Genomic DNA, 17,128 nt, shown 5'->3' with positions numbered 1-17,128 from the left:
TTTCTTAATTGCATTAATATATAATATGCTAGATTACATAATAAAAATAATAAAACATATAGCACTTTATTGAGTTTCCATGCTGCTAATGACAGATCACTTTGAAGTCCCTTGGCTGACCTGGATATTCCTCCTTGAGGTTTGGGAAGTTGACATTAGTGTATAAGACTGGTGCAACAGTGGCAAGTTCTCCAAGCATTTCCTCTTTCTCCCACTTCAGAGTGCTTTTCTGTGCTGTGGACATGGAGTCGCCCTCCACCTCAGAGACAGCAGCTGGAGCTGAGGAAGAAGCTGACCCCGTAGCGGACCACGGACCAGCAGTCTCCTGCACTATCAGATTGAACTTCCTGTCCCTATGCAGTAGATATAATAAATGTCATCTAGAAAATACTGATTCCATCTTACTAGTTCTTGACCCTACTGAACAAGAAAAGACTAACACAAAACATTAGATATGTATGTGTGGGTGTGCATATGTCTGAAGCAGATATACTCATGGCTAACCTAAGATTGTCTGAGAAAGGCATGCGCTGCATTGATGGGATATTTCGAGCCATATCAGGCTCTGTTCCAGGACCAATTTGGGACTGTGAAAACTGCTGTTTGGGGTCCATCAAACCGTTCATCACTGGCATTCGTGAAGACATTCCTGTTCAAAAACATACCAATACAACTGAGCAACAGTGCATGCAACAATGTCTGGTCTTCAAGACCGATCACAGTGAATTTAATTCAGTTTGATTCACCTGAGAATGAACCACCTCAGAAAAATGTGTTTACAGTAATGCACTTAAGGGATGAGTCAAAATGTCACAGACGCCATCGATTGAGCTTTTACAAAACCCAGAACATTCCGGGAAATGTGAAATGTATGAATTTTGAAGAATGTGCAAATGCCATCGACACTGAATTACAAAAAATAATGTCCATCAGGTTTCTTGAACTTTCCCTGTTTGTCATTGGTCAAACAGAAAGTCTCAAACAAAACCCCCAAAATCATGCTGGTTCAACAACATAGATTTATTTAATGATGTCATGCAGGTAGTGGAGTAATAATTTTTCATAATTTATCCATTCATTAATGTCAGATTACAACTGTAAAGACAGACTTTTTCGCTGTTTTTGTTCTCCACTGTTTTGCTTTATTTTCAGATGTTTGATTCAGTTGTAGGATTCCTATTACACCACTCTTTACAATGCTTTTATTCTTTTGACAAACTAGACCTTAAATTAAATTTGTATTTATAAGAAATGAAAGATGTAGATTATATTGCATGTTTGCTTGTTTATTTTGCTCAAGAACATGATCTATGTTAAGTCCATATGTAATACTAAAAAGAAACTATGCTTCTAAACACAGGACAATGGTTGTATTTCCAACCACTTAAAGGGTTAGTTCACCCAAAAATGAAAATTTGCACTTAAGTTTACAACTGTTGGTGCAAGCTACATTAAAGTGATTATTATGTTTTGAATATGTGTATTTTTCTTACAAAAATGCATCAATTTGTTACAGAAGGGCTTTGTTCAACCCCGGAGCTGTGTGAGACAGTTTTTATTATGGATTGGTGCTTTTTATTTAACGTCTTTTGGACTGATGCAATGCAACACCCAGTGCCAGTAAACAGCTTGAAAGCTTGAAAGATCAAAGACAATTTTCAACTGACAGGATTCGTCTGAAAGAAAAAAGTCATATACATCTATGATGACTTGAGGGTGAGTAATTCTAGGCTAATTTTCATTTTTGGACTTTTGGATCTTGAACTTTCTGATGCTGTTTGTGAATATTTGTTGGAACTATGGATTGAGGAATCACTGAACTATACTTGTAATGATGACACTTGCAACAAGGGCTGTGCAATTAATTGCATTGATTTTATAATGCATATATAAATACCCATGCATATATATATATATATATATATATATATATATATATATATATATATATATATATATATATATATATATATATATATAGATATACACACACACACACACACACATGCTGGTCATTGCATTCGATTGTCATTGCGCATCTCGTCAGTAAAGCTTGTCCTGTGATTATTAGTAAATCACCATCTCCTGCTTCCACATTGCACAGCATTCATTACACAGGGCCATAGTTCACTGACAATTAGGCAATATCGTGTTCATAATCACAGATTAATCGCATTAGATTTCAAACAAGGTATCGCCTAGCTTGTCAGTAAACTGCTCTCTGTGTAGTTAATGCCGCTCAATCTGAAAGCAGATGGTGATTTATTACTAATCACAGGACCAGCTTTACCGACGAGATGCGCATGACAATCGAATGCAATTAATTGCACAGCCCAACTTGCAACCACAGTTGGCTAATGATGCTTTCGGGAAACCCACCCCTGGTGGAGATGCTGAAATAATACAGAACTGTTGTGCAACACCACAACTCTTTTCAAAAAGTCAACCTATGAATGTCACACTTATAGTTGTCTGTGCATTAAAACCAGCATGTGAGTATTTTAACATGGAATATATGAAACACATCATACATAGACAAATGTTACCATCAAACTAGGGCTGCATGATAATTGCATGTGATATTTATATGCATCTTGTTGGTTCTGTAATCAGCGGTAAATCTCCATCACCTGCGTGCGTTCACATGGAGCAGCTTAAACTACACAGAGCCGTTGTTCAATGACAAGCTGCGCGAAAACACAATCATATTTTGTGGATGTTTTGCGCTACTTGTCAGTGTAGAAAGGCTCTGTGTAGTTAATGCTGCTCCATGTGAAAGCATGTAGGGGATGGATATTTGGTTGCAGTCTGGAGCCCTGATATTTCTCATTTTCTTGCAACAAACCTGAGCTGGGTTGGGATGGATGTAAACCAGGGCCTGCAGGACCTTGCAGGGTTTGAGTTCCCTGGATCTGATGAGGCATCTGAGGAGGATGGCTGGTGCTGGGGCTCAGGACAGCTGTGAAGAGATCCTCCACATCCTTCCCACCAAGCTCTGCAAGGAATGGGTCAATACTTACAACATACCGTATTAGCACATTCACTGGCAGTTGCAGCTTTGGGTTTATAGCCTACCTGGTATTTTGTAGAGTCTGCTGAGTATTGATTCTGTAAGGCAGAAAGATTCGCTGTTTACATTTAGATGCTTCAGGAACAAGTGTTACTATTCAACAATGCATACATTTGTTATACAGACCGTCCGTGACCATCTTGTCCAGTTCAGGGCTGAGGATGCCATCCAGTGGCTCTTCGGGCACCTGACGGGGGTTAGTTCGGCCTAGATGAGTTTGAGATGAAACAGATGCGTCCTCTGTTAAAGGAGCAATGTCCAGACCTATACAAACACAGATACACAAAAGCACACAGATAACGTCATGTCTATCTCAACAAACTAAAATTACAAACCACTGGACCCTGATGTCCAGAAATTGGGACAGGCATGGCTGATCTTAAATCTGAAGTAATAGCTCACCTAAAAATACAGCATGTTCTTTTATTCACCCTCGTGAAGTTTCGTATCTGTATAACTGTTTCTTTGGTGGAACACACAAAAAAAGCTATTTATACGTTTTTTTTAGTTCATACACCTAAAGTCAATGGGGTCCCCAACTGAAAATAGTTTATTTTAAAGACAAAAACAGAGTCACACATTAGTTTAGGGACCAATCCTCAATATTAACTAACTGTTAACTATGCCTTTTGCCTCAAACTCCTATCCTATTCTCCTGATTATTAATAGTCAGTAAGGTAATGTTAAGTTTAGATATGGGGTGGATTAAGTACGATCATACAGCCATCTTTTAAAAAACAAGCTGACTTCACAGAAGTGGCGACAAAAGTCTGGACTGAAAAGCTGCACTTTATCACAACACACAACCTAAATCCGTCTTCATACTAGTATCTGTGTTCTGTGCATGCATGTAAGGAATTAACCGTAGATAACAATAGTATCCCCAACTCCTCCCTCTTGACCACAGTCAAGACTTGGCATTCGATATTCTTCGTTGAGTCATACTCTTTATCCTGAATCATGTTGTTACATTAAACTGTCACTTAAAACATCTGCTACATTCATGTTGGCTCTGTTCTGTTTACGATATGGGGTTATTGATGCTCTCCCAGCTTCTATCCATGCTAGGGTGCACGGACAGGGAGAGAGTTTATGCCCAGAACAGAAGCATATGGCCAATCCGAACAGTTTGCTAATTGTCAGTCATCTATATACATCAAACCAAGACCATACATGAGATATACGCAGATATATGAAACATAAAACAAAGAAGCACTTGTTGCCATTTTGCATATCAATTGAGTTAATAACATTGTTAATTTTAAGAGGCTCATGTTGTTATGAAAATATTCACGTATTGGAATGCTGTTTTATACCTTTTATCTCTGTGCTGTCTTAATTTGCTAGTTTGTCCTTTTAACTGTAGTGCACCGACTCCTTTGCCAAACTCAACATCCAATCAGAGCTCTCTTATTGACGCCTATTCAACATGTTGCATCAGGAAAACTGTCACCGACGAGATCCAACGTGTGGAACAGTTCAGGCCTTTTTTAAGTACTCATAAACATCCAATATGCCAGTAATATGCATGCTAATAAGCAACTAGTTATCAGTGAGAATCAGTCCTTAAACTTAAGTTCTATATAAGTTATTCAGGGTGAACAATCTCTTTAACATCACTAAAACTAATAAGCAAAACCAGATCAGAGCAGGTTGTGATTCCTGTTATCCAAGTCATATCTGACACAGACAAAACTGAATAAACAACTTGTGCAAAAATCATTTAATAATGGGCTCTGAGGGAGGTCAGACCGCCTCGTCCTCCAAGGCTGTTATTACAACAGGGATGAGAGCTTGACATCTTTCACAAATTGTTCCTTTTCATCAAACCAAGGACTCAGTGGACCCTGTGTGGGACAGTGCCCTTATTCTTCACTCCCTGACTGCCGCTCACAGGAGGAAGGCCATTCATCAATGCCTTCTGTTTTCTGTCTCTAGAGCATCTTAGGTTCTGTGCTGGTATAAGAGAAGCGTCCTTGATCACACCTGTTAGTCAAGCACTGTACTGCTGCATCATTCTGAATCTGTTAGCTAATGTAAATGCTTTCTGGGATGTTTACTTGGTGAAACTGAATGGACTACTGTAGATTCAGATTCAGTCCACATTGGGTGATATGTCAACAATCGAAAAAGTACAACAAATTTTCCCATAAAACCCAAACAAATGAGTGCAAGAGAATAGAAGTAAAAGTAAATCATTTGTAATATGACCATGAGCTCTTACCAAATGGTGAAGGAGAGTACTCAACTTGGAAAGGGCAAAAATCAAGACCTACAAAGACCCAAACCAAACACAATGAGGCGTCAGCACCATGAAGAGAAAGAAAAATACTGCAGATGATGATTCATACACAATGAATGAATGAATGAAAAATGGAAATGCCAAGAAAATTAACATAATGACAAGACAATAAAGACCATCTTAGAGATAATTAAATATTCAAATATTAAACTTTTGATTGCTGCTGTAGTAATGTGTGTGTGATTTCAACTCATTAATGAATTTTAGAGCTGCTTTACAAGAGAACTGAATTCTGCTGGCATCACTGAATCACTATTTCTCGTTTATCACTTTAATGCTGCTTTGAAACATTCACATTTTTGTATAACGCGCTTAATAAATAAAGGTGACTTGACTTGAATGACTTTCAAAAGCAGAATAAATATGTGCAAATCACAAGTCCCTGTGCAATACCGGATTATACTCGATTATGATATTTTTAAATAATGTGGATCCAGGCAAAAAAAACCTACTTAATGCTACTTTCAAGTCTCTAAAGTATCAAAATGTATTGTCAATGCATTTGTTTATCTGGTAAGTAGCTGTGTAGTAAGCGGGATAATGTACAGTCAGTTATTATGGAAAAATAAACCCATTTAGGGTTTAAAAAAAAAAAAAAACTTTTTGCAATAAAAGTGCACAGTATCTTTGCATACAATTAACATTCTTAAACCTTATTGTATTTTAATTATGTTTGTTCCTCGTGAAGTTTGCGTTTTAAAGCAGATTCTTCAACAATGATAATAGTAGACCTAGAGAGCTGGAGCCCACTGAAACAGCAAACACGTGCTGTTATTTTTCTCATGTTTAGAGACACTCATAAAGGCCTACCGGACTCCTCTGTTTGCTTGTTATCTGAAAACATTCCCAGCAGCTCTGTGTCTGATTTCAGCTCTTCGGAAAGGTCCACTAGAGGCTCCACAGAATTCTCTGTGGATGTGGATAAAGCAGGGAAGTGATTATAAGGCCAAATGATAGTACTGGTCTAAATTGTGGTCAGATTTAAAGACAACATGAAACTGCATTCACAACCCATTTTTCATTCCATAAGGGGACATTTTTGGGTGACTCTGCTGGCACCCACTCTCCATAATAAGACCAGGAATGTGTGTAAATTATGTAAACAGGGTCTTTCATGTTGACTTTAAGGGAACAAAATGTATAAATCAGACTGGGTATGAATATCATATGAAAAAAAAGACAAAAACATAAACAAAAAGGCTGAGACAGGCCGTGTGTGTGTGTGTGTGTGTGTGTGTGTGTGCACCAGAAGCCGTGAGAAACGTACGTGCTGCTACTGCTTTACTGGGCAGCAGTGCTGCTGATGCATTGAGTGATGTGTGCGACAGTGGCTTCATCTGATTGGCCGAGAGCTGTTTCCTTTCTCGCTCATCCTCTAGTAGCCGTGTGGTTTCCTGTCTGCTCTGTTTGCTCTTATCCAACAGGTCTTTCCCGAAGAAGGCCTCCTGCAAGAGAAGATCGTGGAGTCAGAGAACTTCAGAATTCAGTATAAAATGTGACTGATTTGCCCATCTAGTAGAAGTTGATGTAGGTTTTAAAAAATGACTGGTTTCATAACAAAAAGAGATTTTCAATGGTGGATCGTGATGGAAATATTTAGAGAATAGAGGGGGCGCTTGGTTTAGAAAATGCAGATACTGGGTATAATGCAATTTAATGCTAGCAAAACATGTAGAATGCTAGGAAATTAGACAATTTATTGGTCAGGGCTTCCATATTTCAAGATCAAACATCACTACGAGTTAAATTACATCTTACTGTACACAAAAGCAATATTTAGATGATATGCATATATGTGTAGGTACTGTATGTATTAAATCAATATTATATGGGCTTTATTATATTTCATTATAAGGGAATGTATTAAATCAATAAAATATGGGCTGTATTATATTATAGGGGCATATATTAAATCAATATAATATGGGCTATCAAATGATTAATAAAAGTTTGTGTTTAAGTAAAACGTGTGTACTCTTGAGTATATTTATTATGCATATATAAATACCCATGCATAAATATATATATATATATATATATATATATAAATAAGTGCTGGTCATATAATTAGAAAATCATCAAAAAGTTGATTTACTTGACTAATTCCATTCAAAAAGTGAACCTTGTATATTATATTCATTCATTACACACAGACTGATATATTACAAATGTTTATTATTTTAATTTTGATGATTATAGCTGACAACTAAGGAAAATCCCAAATTCAGTATCTCAGAAAATTAGAATATTGTGAAAAGGTTCAATATTGAAGACACCTGGCGCCACACTCTAATCAGATAATTAACTCCAAACACCTGAAAAGCCTTTAAATGTTCTCTCAGTCTAGTTCTGTAGGCTACACAATCATGGGGAAGACTGCTGACTTGACAGTTGTCCAAAAGACGACCAAAAGACGAAAAGAAATTCCAGGGTTGTAAAACACAATATCGTCTGTGCAAAACACACACACCGCACTCCTACCAAAGACAACAGTAGTGCACTCTGGGTGATCATAACATTCAAAGCAAGACTTCTGAAGAGGCGTACTCAAATCACATCATGCTGTTGTCACTCATAATGAAAGTATTGTTGATAGAGTATCTTTTTTGGGTACAATGGAGCCCTTCCAGATGGCTGCGTGTTTGTCTGCCTCTCAGATGGCGTTACTCTGCACTGACTGTCACGTTGTGGGAGCCCCTCAAATGAGCTCATGTTTTATCCCGTCTTGTACTGCTCCACAGGCGCACAATATACAGAGACATCACAGGAACAAGCATTGAAACAACATACGTGCTCTAGCGGCCGTAATACGACTTCCCAGCACATCGCCGGCTCTGTCAATTCAGCTCCGCTCACCTGACAGCTTCCAGCTCTGGGAACCTGCCTGGCTGAGACACTAAAAGCCTCCATTTTCAATAATTGATTTGAAGTGGCTCTTCTGAGAAGCACCTTTAGGTTGGATTCTCTCAGTGTTGATGCAGGAGCTAGCGTGAACAGCTGGCCTTAGCTAAAACAACCAATTATGTCATTCCCATCCCATCCATTCTTCCTTTCTAGGGCTGGGTGATATGATGGTATAATACAACATCAGTGTGCAGGACTGCTATATGCTATTTACACAAGAGGGTGACACAGAATCATGTAGAGTAATATGAAAATACAGTGGGAACTGGAATGTGTCTCAAATAAATCAAGATTAAGAGTTGTTAATAAGTACAGCGCCAGATTTGTTGTTTTTGTTGTATTGAATTAATAGAGAATTCTGCTTTATCGGCTAGAATTTAGAATCTGATTTATTTCAATTATATACAATTATTTGTTTTATAATAGTAGTTTATTGATTTGAATTTAGTTTATAACAACGGAAATTTACATTTAAATTGTTATACAATTACTAAAACCTTTTGTTTGCATCCATCATTTTCCAAATAAACCAAAATGGCATTTATTTGATAAAAAAATACAGTAAAAGCAGTATTATTGTGAAATATTCTTGAAATAACTGTTTTCCAACAATAATAAAAATAAAACAGTAATAAAAAAATTGAACCATCTCAGGATTAAAGTTGTTAAATTTCAAGAAAAAAGTTGAGATAAAATGTTGAGATTAAATTTCGAGAATAAAGTTTATTCTCAATATTTTATTTCAACTTTTTTCTTGCAAAGTTAACAACTTTCTTCTTGTAATTTAATTAGTTTATTTGCAACACTTTATTTGGACTATTTTTCTTGAAATTTAACAGTTTTTTTTTTTTGAAACATAACGATTTAATTCTCAAATTTTAAGTAGTTTAATCTCAACTTTTTATATTGACTTTAGTTTTTTTTTTCTTGAAATTTAACAAATTTAATCTTGAGATGGTTTAATTCTTTTAATATTGCTTGGCTCTAATCCTCTTCCGCAGAAGAGATTCTATCTATCAGTAAATTGTAATTCAGCAGGATAAATCTCAAAATATGCTTTCCACACAATTACATAATTTATGCACACGTCTTCTGTTATATTTTCAGCAAAAAACAAAACAAAACTGTATTTTCATGTATAGGTATACCATGACATAAAATTGTTCCTATTATGACATCACATTTTTGCCATACCGTTATGCTTTCTAAAATCAATTTGGAAGTATGCAAAGAAAAAAGACTTCAGTTTGAGATCAACATGACATCATCTCCCTAAGAGTGGACTAGACGAGCTCCCAGTTGATCTAGCAGAGCGACCTAAACCCTGCTGAGAGCTGTGGCCTCTTCTGGCACATCTACAGCAGTCACCGAGTGAAATCTCAAGAATTTCCTTGAGATAAAGAGAGCATCTGCTGATTCCAGGGAACTGCAGCTTAGAAATGATCTCATATTGTGTGGCTTGTTATGAAGAGATCTGCTATAGCTTTTCCAAGAGAATGTGACTCATGGTTTTTGCCTGGTAGACGAAAAACCCCACAAACTTGCATTGAAGGATTCAAGATATATCTAGACACCAAATATCACAGATAATCTTATAATGTGAGCAAGAAACCACCAAAAACAACCTAGCAAAAACAAACACCACTCATATTGTCTTCAAAATGGAGTTAATCTACTATATTTTAAAAGCTGACCTGTAGGTAAGTAGGGAAAGCCTCCTCCAGTTTGGTCTTTTTTTTCCTGTAGCGTTTCCGTATTTTAACCTCAGGATTGTCGGGAAAATCAGACAAAGGAGGTTTTTCATCAATTGGAGTGTCAGGCGCTTGGTCACCCCAGCCTGTCAGGACAGAAAAGAGTTACCCTATTTATTCCATACATTGCATTCAGATCTCATGTAATCCAAAAACAGCATCAGTGGATACATACATTAATAAATGCATTTAATTAATACAGTATTTTTCACAATGCATTAATTATTAATCAATATATCAGTCTACATTAGGGGTGTCAAACACATGTGATCAGGATGAGCCCAATCCAGCTAAATGCACTTCTGCAGTGGTTTTGCACATTTGGCAGAAGTGAATCCACTCAAACAAATATGAAAAAATAATAAAGTCAGAAGACATTGATTTAGGATCTAACGTAAGCCACCAGTAAGTCATCGTAGTGAAAGTGTTGAGTAATACTCACTCTCATCTTTGCCTTGCAGGGTCTCAGAGCCGGTGGAGTCCTTCCTGAACGAGGCCTGTTTGGTTCTGCCCGGACCCATCCGGTTCCTCTGTCTGACCATGAATCCTCCAATACCTGTAAATAAAAAAAGCAATATTTTAGTTTATAAATCCTTTTTTCTTTTTCATTTTTTTCATTTTGAGAGAATTTCATGGCACCAATTTATATTTGTGCAATAATTATGACCCCCCCCCCCCCCCACACACACACACACTGAATAATACAGAAAATAATATATATCTTTTTTCAAATTTAGTTAGTATTTATTATTTAGTTTTTTCAATTCATGCAACATTTCAGGTTACAAAAAGAGTCTAGCTGTGCACTTTTTTCCGCATTATGGCCGAATTGTAGATTATACATTCAAATTGGTGGTCATTTTTGACTGTGATTTTTTTAAGCCTTTTGTAATCATGCCCTCATTTTCTTTCTTTTTTTTGTAGGATCACATACCAAATGCCATAAAAATTGTCAAGTTTTGTACCATTCCAATGAAGCTATGAATTTTAAATTTTTTAAATCTAAAAATGTTCCCTCAAAAGTGACAAAGAGGCCCAGAGGGGTGTGTGTAAAGAAAGCTCTTTTGCCAGTTTAGAATGTCAAACTTTGTTTCATGACCAATTTCCACGAAGTAGCTAATATAGATATCAAATATCACAGATTTTATTTTCGGATGTTTCGAAATAGAAATGTACAATTAATAACATCTGATACAGTGGCACAGAAATGTATTTTTTATTTAAACAAAAATGACTAATTTAAAAAATAAACTTGATTTAATTTATTATTAGATGAATAAACAAAACAAGAGAAGCTCCGTGTCTTCCACTCCATTCCTTTTTCTAATCATGCATACTTGGCATGTATAAAGTACAATCATGCGTGAACTTCCAGCAGACCTGAAAAAGACAAATACTGTGACTTGTGCAAAGGAAAAGGTGTTTGGTTGGAGTCTCACCCGGGCGGTAGGGCTTCCTCTTCCTCTTCTTGCAGGGATCTGTGTCTTTACAGTCATCTTCTGCTGCTGCCTCTCTCTCCGGGCTGGAGTCTGACTTTCCCTCACCGTCCACCATCTCCCCTTCTTCTGCAAAACACACACACACACGTTAACAAACCCAGACTACAGGAAGAGATCTGCAAAATGAGACACTTGAAAACTCTATGTCTTCCACAATAGATTCAGTCCATTTGTGCTAAAAATATCATTTCAAATCACTATAATGAACTGCATACCTAGTTTTATGGCACACATAATGTGAAGGCAGTTTTAAATTGTAGGTAGAGATTATGCTGCCTTCTACAACACCTACATCTCAAAAGAATCGGTGTTACAATTACCATAATGCTTTGCCATGAGCTCACCAAACATTTCCCAGCCAACATGGCCTTCAGAGATGAAAGAAATACTGACTAGAAATCATACAAGGTGTCCATGGATCTTTTAAGCTAATATTTAAATGATCTAACAACACACTCTCTCATGCTAAAATATTCTAAAAACTATTTTTTAGTTGTTTCATTTTTTTTTCATAATTATTTATATATAGGGCTTATTATTACTTAAGAATTATAATTATTAGTTGTAGTTATAAAAAAAGTGCAGCCTTTGATTTGAAAATCATAATAAGCCATACGGTGATTTCAGTTTTATTCTGATTAAATGTACGACCACATACTTTTTTTTTATTATTAGTGTTCCATCAATTAACAAAAACACCCGCAGAATCCTCACAAACCCCCATCTGGCATAGGCTTAATGATCTTAATTTGGTTTTTGTTTGGTCAATTTGTTAACGTTCCAATTTGCATCTCTTTTACTTTACTCTTTGTAAACAGATATGACTCTACTGCTCAAAGAAGTACGGCTGAGATGTAGGAAGCAGTACTTTTGGTGTCGTCCAGGTCTCCGTCTCTGGAGAGGTCAGTCTGTGGGTCTGGAGGCGTCTGCAGCACGGCCACACTGTTCTGGTTTATGATCTTCAGCTTGAGTTTGGGTTTGGAGCGTCTCCGCCGCGAGGCTGCATTGGCGAGACTCTGGAGCTGAGACAGACCAGACTCTGTGAGACAAACACCGTCCTGGGTGTACGTCCTCATCAGCTCTGCGGAGAGAAACACAGAAGAACCTCATTGGAACCTCAAAAGTATGATTTGCTCTTACACTGGGTATTACTACGGTTTGTGAGCAAGTTTTACTATGCATAGAAAACCATATATCTTCAATATCAAAGCATAACCATAATTCAATACAGAGATTTCAGCAAAACTTTGCAATAAGGTTCCATTAGTTAACATTAGTTTAACTAATTTCAGGTCTGTCTGAATACTCGATTCTAATTGGCTGGCAGGTGTTGATTAAATTTGTTTAACTACACAGGTAGTTCCAGGTCAGTTTAATAACGCTCTATATTAATGCACTTCCTATAAACATTGGTAAACATACCGTATTTTCCGGACTATAAGTCGCACTTTTTTTCATAGTTTGGCTGGTCCTGCGACTTATAGTCAGGTGCGACTTATTTATCAAAATTAATTTGACATGAACCGAGAGAAATGAACCAAGAGAAAACATTACCGTCTCCCGCCGCGAGAGGGCGCTCTAATGCTGCTCAGTTCTCCTGTAGTCTACACTGAAAACATAGAGCGCCCTCTCGTGGCTGGAGACGGTAATGTTTTCTCTTGGTTCTTGGGTCTAAATAAATGCGACTTATAGTCCAGTGCGACTTATATATGTTTTTTTTCCTCATCATGACGTATTTTTGGACTGATGCGACTTATACTCAGGTGTGACTTATAGTCCGAAAAATAAGGTAGTAACATCTAACAAGTTGAAACTGACGAAAATAACCTTCATTTTTAGCATTCCGGTCAAATATTGCAGTGCAAATATTATTAAGATCTTTAATATGTGAATGCTGGCAAAAGACCATGGCATAAGTGGGATAATCAACAGCTAGTTGTGCATTAAATGATTTGAATGCACTTCGCGAGGCAACCACCGACACGTTCTTCGCCTCCATGCACAGCTAGCCATTGATTATCCCTTACTTAATACATTAACTAATAATGAGTAGTAGTGAACTGTTCATGTTTGCTCATGTTAGCTCAGCCTGAGTCTCCCAAAAGCTTCGTATGCCTAAGAAGTTCGTAAAAACGATCGTACGACTGTTCTTAATAATACGGTCTGTTTCCCAAAAGCATCGTAACTTAAGTAGCACTTGAAAATCATTGTAGATCTACGAGTGCTCTGGAGTAATCGTAAATCCCTAAATGCATCGTAAAAAGACCGATTCATGCAGTCACCTGCAGGACAATCGGCAGATTACACCTTTAACTTGATTCAAGCGCAATGTGATTATAATATAAAGATTTGATTGAGCTTTATTGTACACTTTATGACTCGTTTTCTTTATTTTTTAATTAATTTATAAATGAAATAATTAAAAAAGGAAGAAAAAATAGAAATACACATTTAAATTAAATGACTGAAAAAAAAGAATAAAAGAAGTAATGTAGGAAATGCTTCAAAGACTGGGGGAAAAAATATGTCAATGACTTGCTGAAGTGTACGAAAACCAGCTATGAAATAACGTCTCTCTTTCTTTCTCTATACTGTACATAAATAAATACATTTAAATAAATGTATGCATTTAGCAGAAGCTTTTATCCAAAGCGACTTACAGTGCATTCAGTTTATATAATTTTACCTAACATAATATATAAAGTATATTATATATTATTATGTAAAGTATAATAGTCACCTATAAGGTGAAATTTCAGCACTTGACAAATGGATAGCGACTCCTAAGTAGCACTTAAAGCACGGCTACGTGCATTTTTGGGAAACGCACGTGAAACAATAACAAACAATCGCTAAATGCTCTTAAGCGCTAAGATCAATCATTATCGAAACGATTCCCAGGCCCAGGTCAATATTAACAGACACAACTTGAACTTGATTTTAATAATGCATATAAATGTTGAAAATCAACAATAACTACGATTTAAGAAATGCATTCGAAGTATTTTTTTTATTGTTAGTGCACCTTAAGCAATGTAGTTAATTATTGTGTAAAAAAAAGAGAACCTTATTTTGTTACAAAATCTTCTGTAAATGACTAATTTTGACAACTTTATATAAAAAAAATAATAATTATGTTTTAGTAGTGATGTCATTACCAGGATCTCTTGTTTTTGTGACTCTGTGTGGGATGAAAACAGACTCGACTAAATCCAGACAAGACTTGGTCGTCGTGCCAGGCGCTGTGTAATGAACAAACAAATACACAAAGTCAACCACAAAAAAAAGCTTTATAAAGTAAACCAGACTTGATGGTGCTAGAGCTGTGTTTACCGGGAGAGATGGGGGGGTGGCCTTGGCACAGACTGCAGTCAAAGCTGGTGTCTGCAATCTTCTCCACCTCCTCCTCTGAGAGGATTCCCTGACACGAGGCATGCATCCACCTGCAGACACAGCAGAAACAGCACGTTTGTACCACACATAAGAACCGTAACTCAATCTGTGCTGCGTATCGAGGAGAGGCATGAGAGACTTTTCTGTGTTTCATCATCTACTACTTTTACAACTTGTAGAACTGTAGATGACGAAAAAAAAAGGTAAAAATATGAATTAAACAAAGGCATTGAAATATCATTGGAGGTGGGAAGAACATACTAGCAACTAACAATAAATTTTTTTTACATCAATTCACATTTTTTATTTGGAGACATGATGACTATTGTCATTCAGGTAATTTTTTATTAATTCTCAGATATAAATATGTAGAAAATATTTCAAATAGTTTAATTTCACATTTATATTTAGTACTAATAATAAAAAAAACACTTGTAATAAAATGTAAAAACGAATGAAATATATTTAACATAAATAAATAGTTTGTTTTTTGTTGTGGAAGAAGAATACATACATATAAAATATTGGAGTTATGAATGATTATCAGAACTTATTAGTAGACCTCATACTAAAGAAGTAATACGGTTTCAATTTTTTTTTATGTTTTTGAAAGATTTTGCTCACCAAGACTGCATATATCTGATAATAAAACAGTAAAACAGTCGTAATTTAAAATATTATTACTGTTTAAAATAACTATTTAAATTTTAATCTATTTTTAAGGAATAAACTAATTGATTCTATTTCTGTGATGCACAGCTGTATTTTCAGCATCATTACTCCAGTGTCACATGATCTTCAGAAATCATTGCTGATTTGCTGCTCAAGAAAATGTATTATTATTAGAAATGTTGAAAACAGTTGTGCTGCCTCGTATATTTGGGAAAACGGTGATAACTCACGATTCTGTAATGCATCACAGACCCCTAGAATCCACTATCATATATACTGAATATACAGTATGTGTCCCTGGAGCACAAAAGCAGTCTTAAGTCACTGGGGTATATTTGTAGCAATACCCAAAAATACATTGTATGGCATTTTTTCTTTAAATGGCAAAAATCATTTAAATATTAAGTAAAGATCATGTTCCATGAAGATGTTTTTGTAAATTTCCTACTGTAAATATATCACTTATTATTTGATTAGTAATATGCATTGCTAAGAATTCATCTGGACAACTTTAAAGGTGATTTTCTCAATATTTAGATTTTTTTTGCACCCTCATATTCTCAAATAGTTGTATCTTGACCAAATATTGTCTGATCCTTACAAACCATACATCAACAGAAGCTTAATTATTCATGATGTATACATCTCAAATTTAGAAAAAGTGACACTTGAGACTGGTTTTGTAGTCCAGGGTCACATATGTTGTTTTGCATGGGCCAGCATCTCCTCTTCAGATACTGTATCTAGCAGGTTTCCAGTATGTCTGATGGCAGTGAGTTGAAAGGAATCTAAGCGTCCCAGCAGGTTGATGCACAGCGCAGTCCTGAGTGCTGGACCACAGCTCACCTGTCACACTGACGGCACTGCAGGATGATCTCCTCCTCGCTGTAGTCCTGCTGGCACAGCGGGCATGATGCCAGGCTGGCACAGGGGGCACACTGAGTGTAATTATTCTGCCACTCACACCTCAGACCCGCAGACGTGGCTCCGCACTGCGTACAGGACACACACCTGCGCGAGGCCAAAGCGGGCACAATGACGTTAACCACACACCACACCTCCAGCACTTCCATGCACGCTAATAACTGCTCACATCAAGACATGCCAAGTAAAAGAATGAGCTTAAATAAAATCCCTTTCGTTAACAAAAGGTCCTCCACTGTAACTAGCAAGTATTCTTAAATAACCACAAGAACAAAAAGAAGCTAAATCACAGTTAAAGAAAAAACGATTTTGTAAAATGATGATTATTTTAACATATAGTACCTTGAAAACGGACAGATGCATTAATACTAGAGATTTTCATGTTAGAAATGATTTGATTTTATGTGATGTGGAATACCATTTGCATTTCCAGCTCCCATTGGGCACGTTCTGCAGGGGCGGGTCTAAGCAGTATGTGTGGTAGCTGATGTCACAGTCGTCACAGAGCAGCAGACGGCCGGGATCGCTGGCCTGACCGCACGCCTCGCACACGGTGCACTCCAAACACCGCCAGCCTTTACTCAGCACCACCTTAGTGATCTGACGAGCAATG

The 17,128-nt window shown here is 36.7% G+C and overlaps 1 protein-coding gene across 1 annotated transcript in view; it reads right to left on the bottom strand.

Moving 5' to 3' along the window:
* The window catches only part of LOC113038829 (histone-lysine N-methyltransferase 2C-like), a 114,704-nt gene that overhangs the window by 38,856 nt on the left and 58,720 nt on the right, over nucleotides 1-17,128 (bottom strand). Inside the window, 16 exon segments of the mRNA XM_026196532.1 lie at nucleotides 121-353; nucleotides 505-649; nucleotides 2,846-2,995; nucleotides 3,076-3,108; nucleotides 3,197-3,334; nucleotides 5,295-5,342; nucleotides 6,183-6,281; nucleotides 6,640-6,817; nucleotides 9,971-10,113; nucleotides 10,470-10,583; nucleotides 11,467-11,592; nucleotides 12,395-12,607; nucleotides 14,685-14,768; nucleotides 14,860-14,969; nucleotides 16,438-16,602; nucleotides 16,934-17,115. Of these exon segments, the coding sequence (XP_026052317.1) occupies nucleotides 121-353; nucleotides 505-649; nucleotides 2,846-2,995; nucleotides 3,076-3,108; nucleotides 3,197-3,334; nucleotides 5,295-5,342; nucleotides 6,183-6,281; nucleotides 6,640-6,817; nucleotides 9,971-10,113; nucleotides 10,470-10,583; nucleotides 11,467-11,592; nucleotides 12,395-12,607; nucleotides 14,685-14,768; nucleotides 14,860-14,969; nucleotides 16,438-16,602; nucleotides 16,934-17,115 (2,161 nt within the window).

The sequence above is a fragment of the Carassius auratus genome, chromosome 2 (genome assembly GCF_003368295.1).
Source record: "Carassius auratus strain Wakin chromosome 2, ASM336829v1, whole genome shotgun sequence".
Lineage (NCBI taxonomy): Eukaryota > Metazoa > Chordata > Actinopteri > Cypriniformes > Cyprinidae > Carassius > Carassius auratus.
The sequence above is the reverse complement of the archived record's forward strand: the minus strand, read 5'-3'. Positions and strand labels throughout refer to the sequence as shown.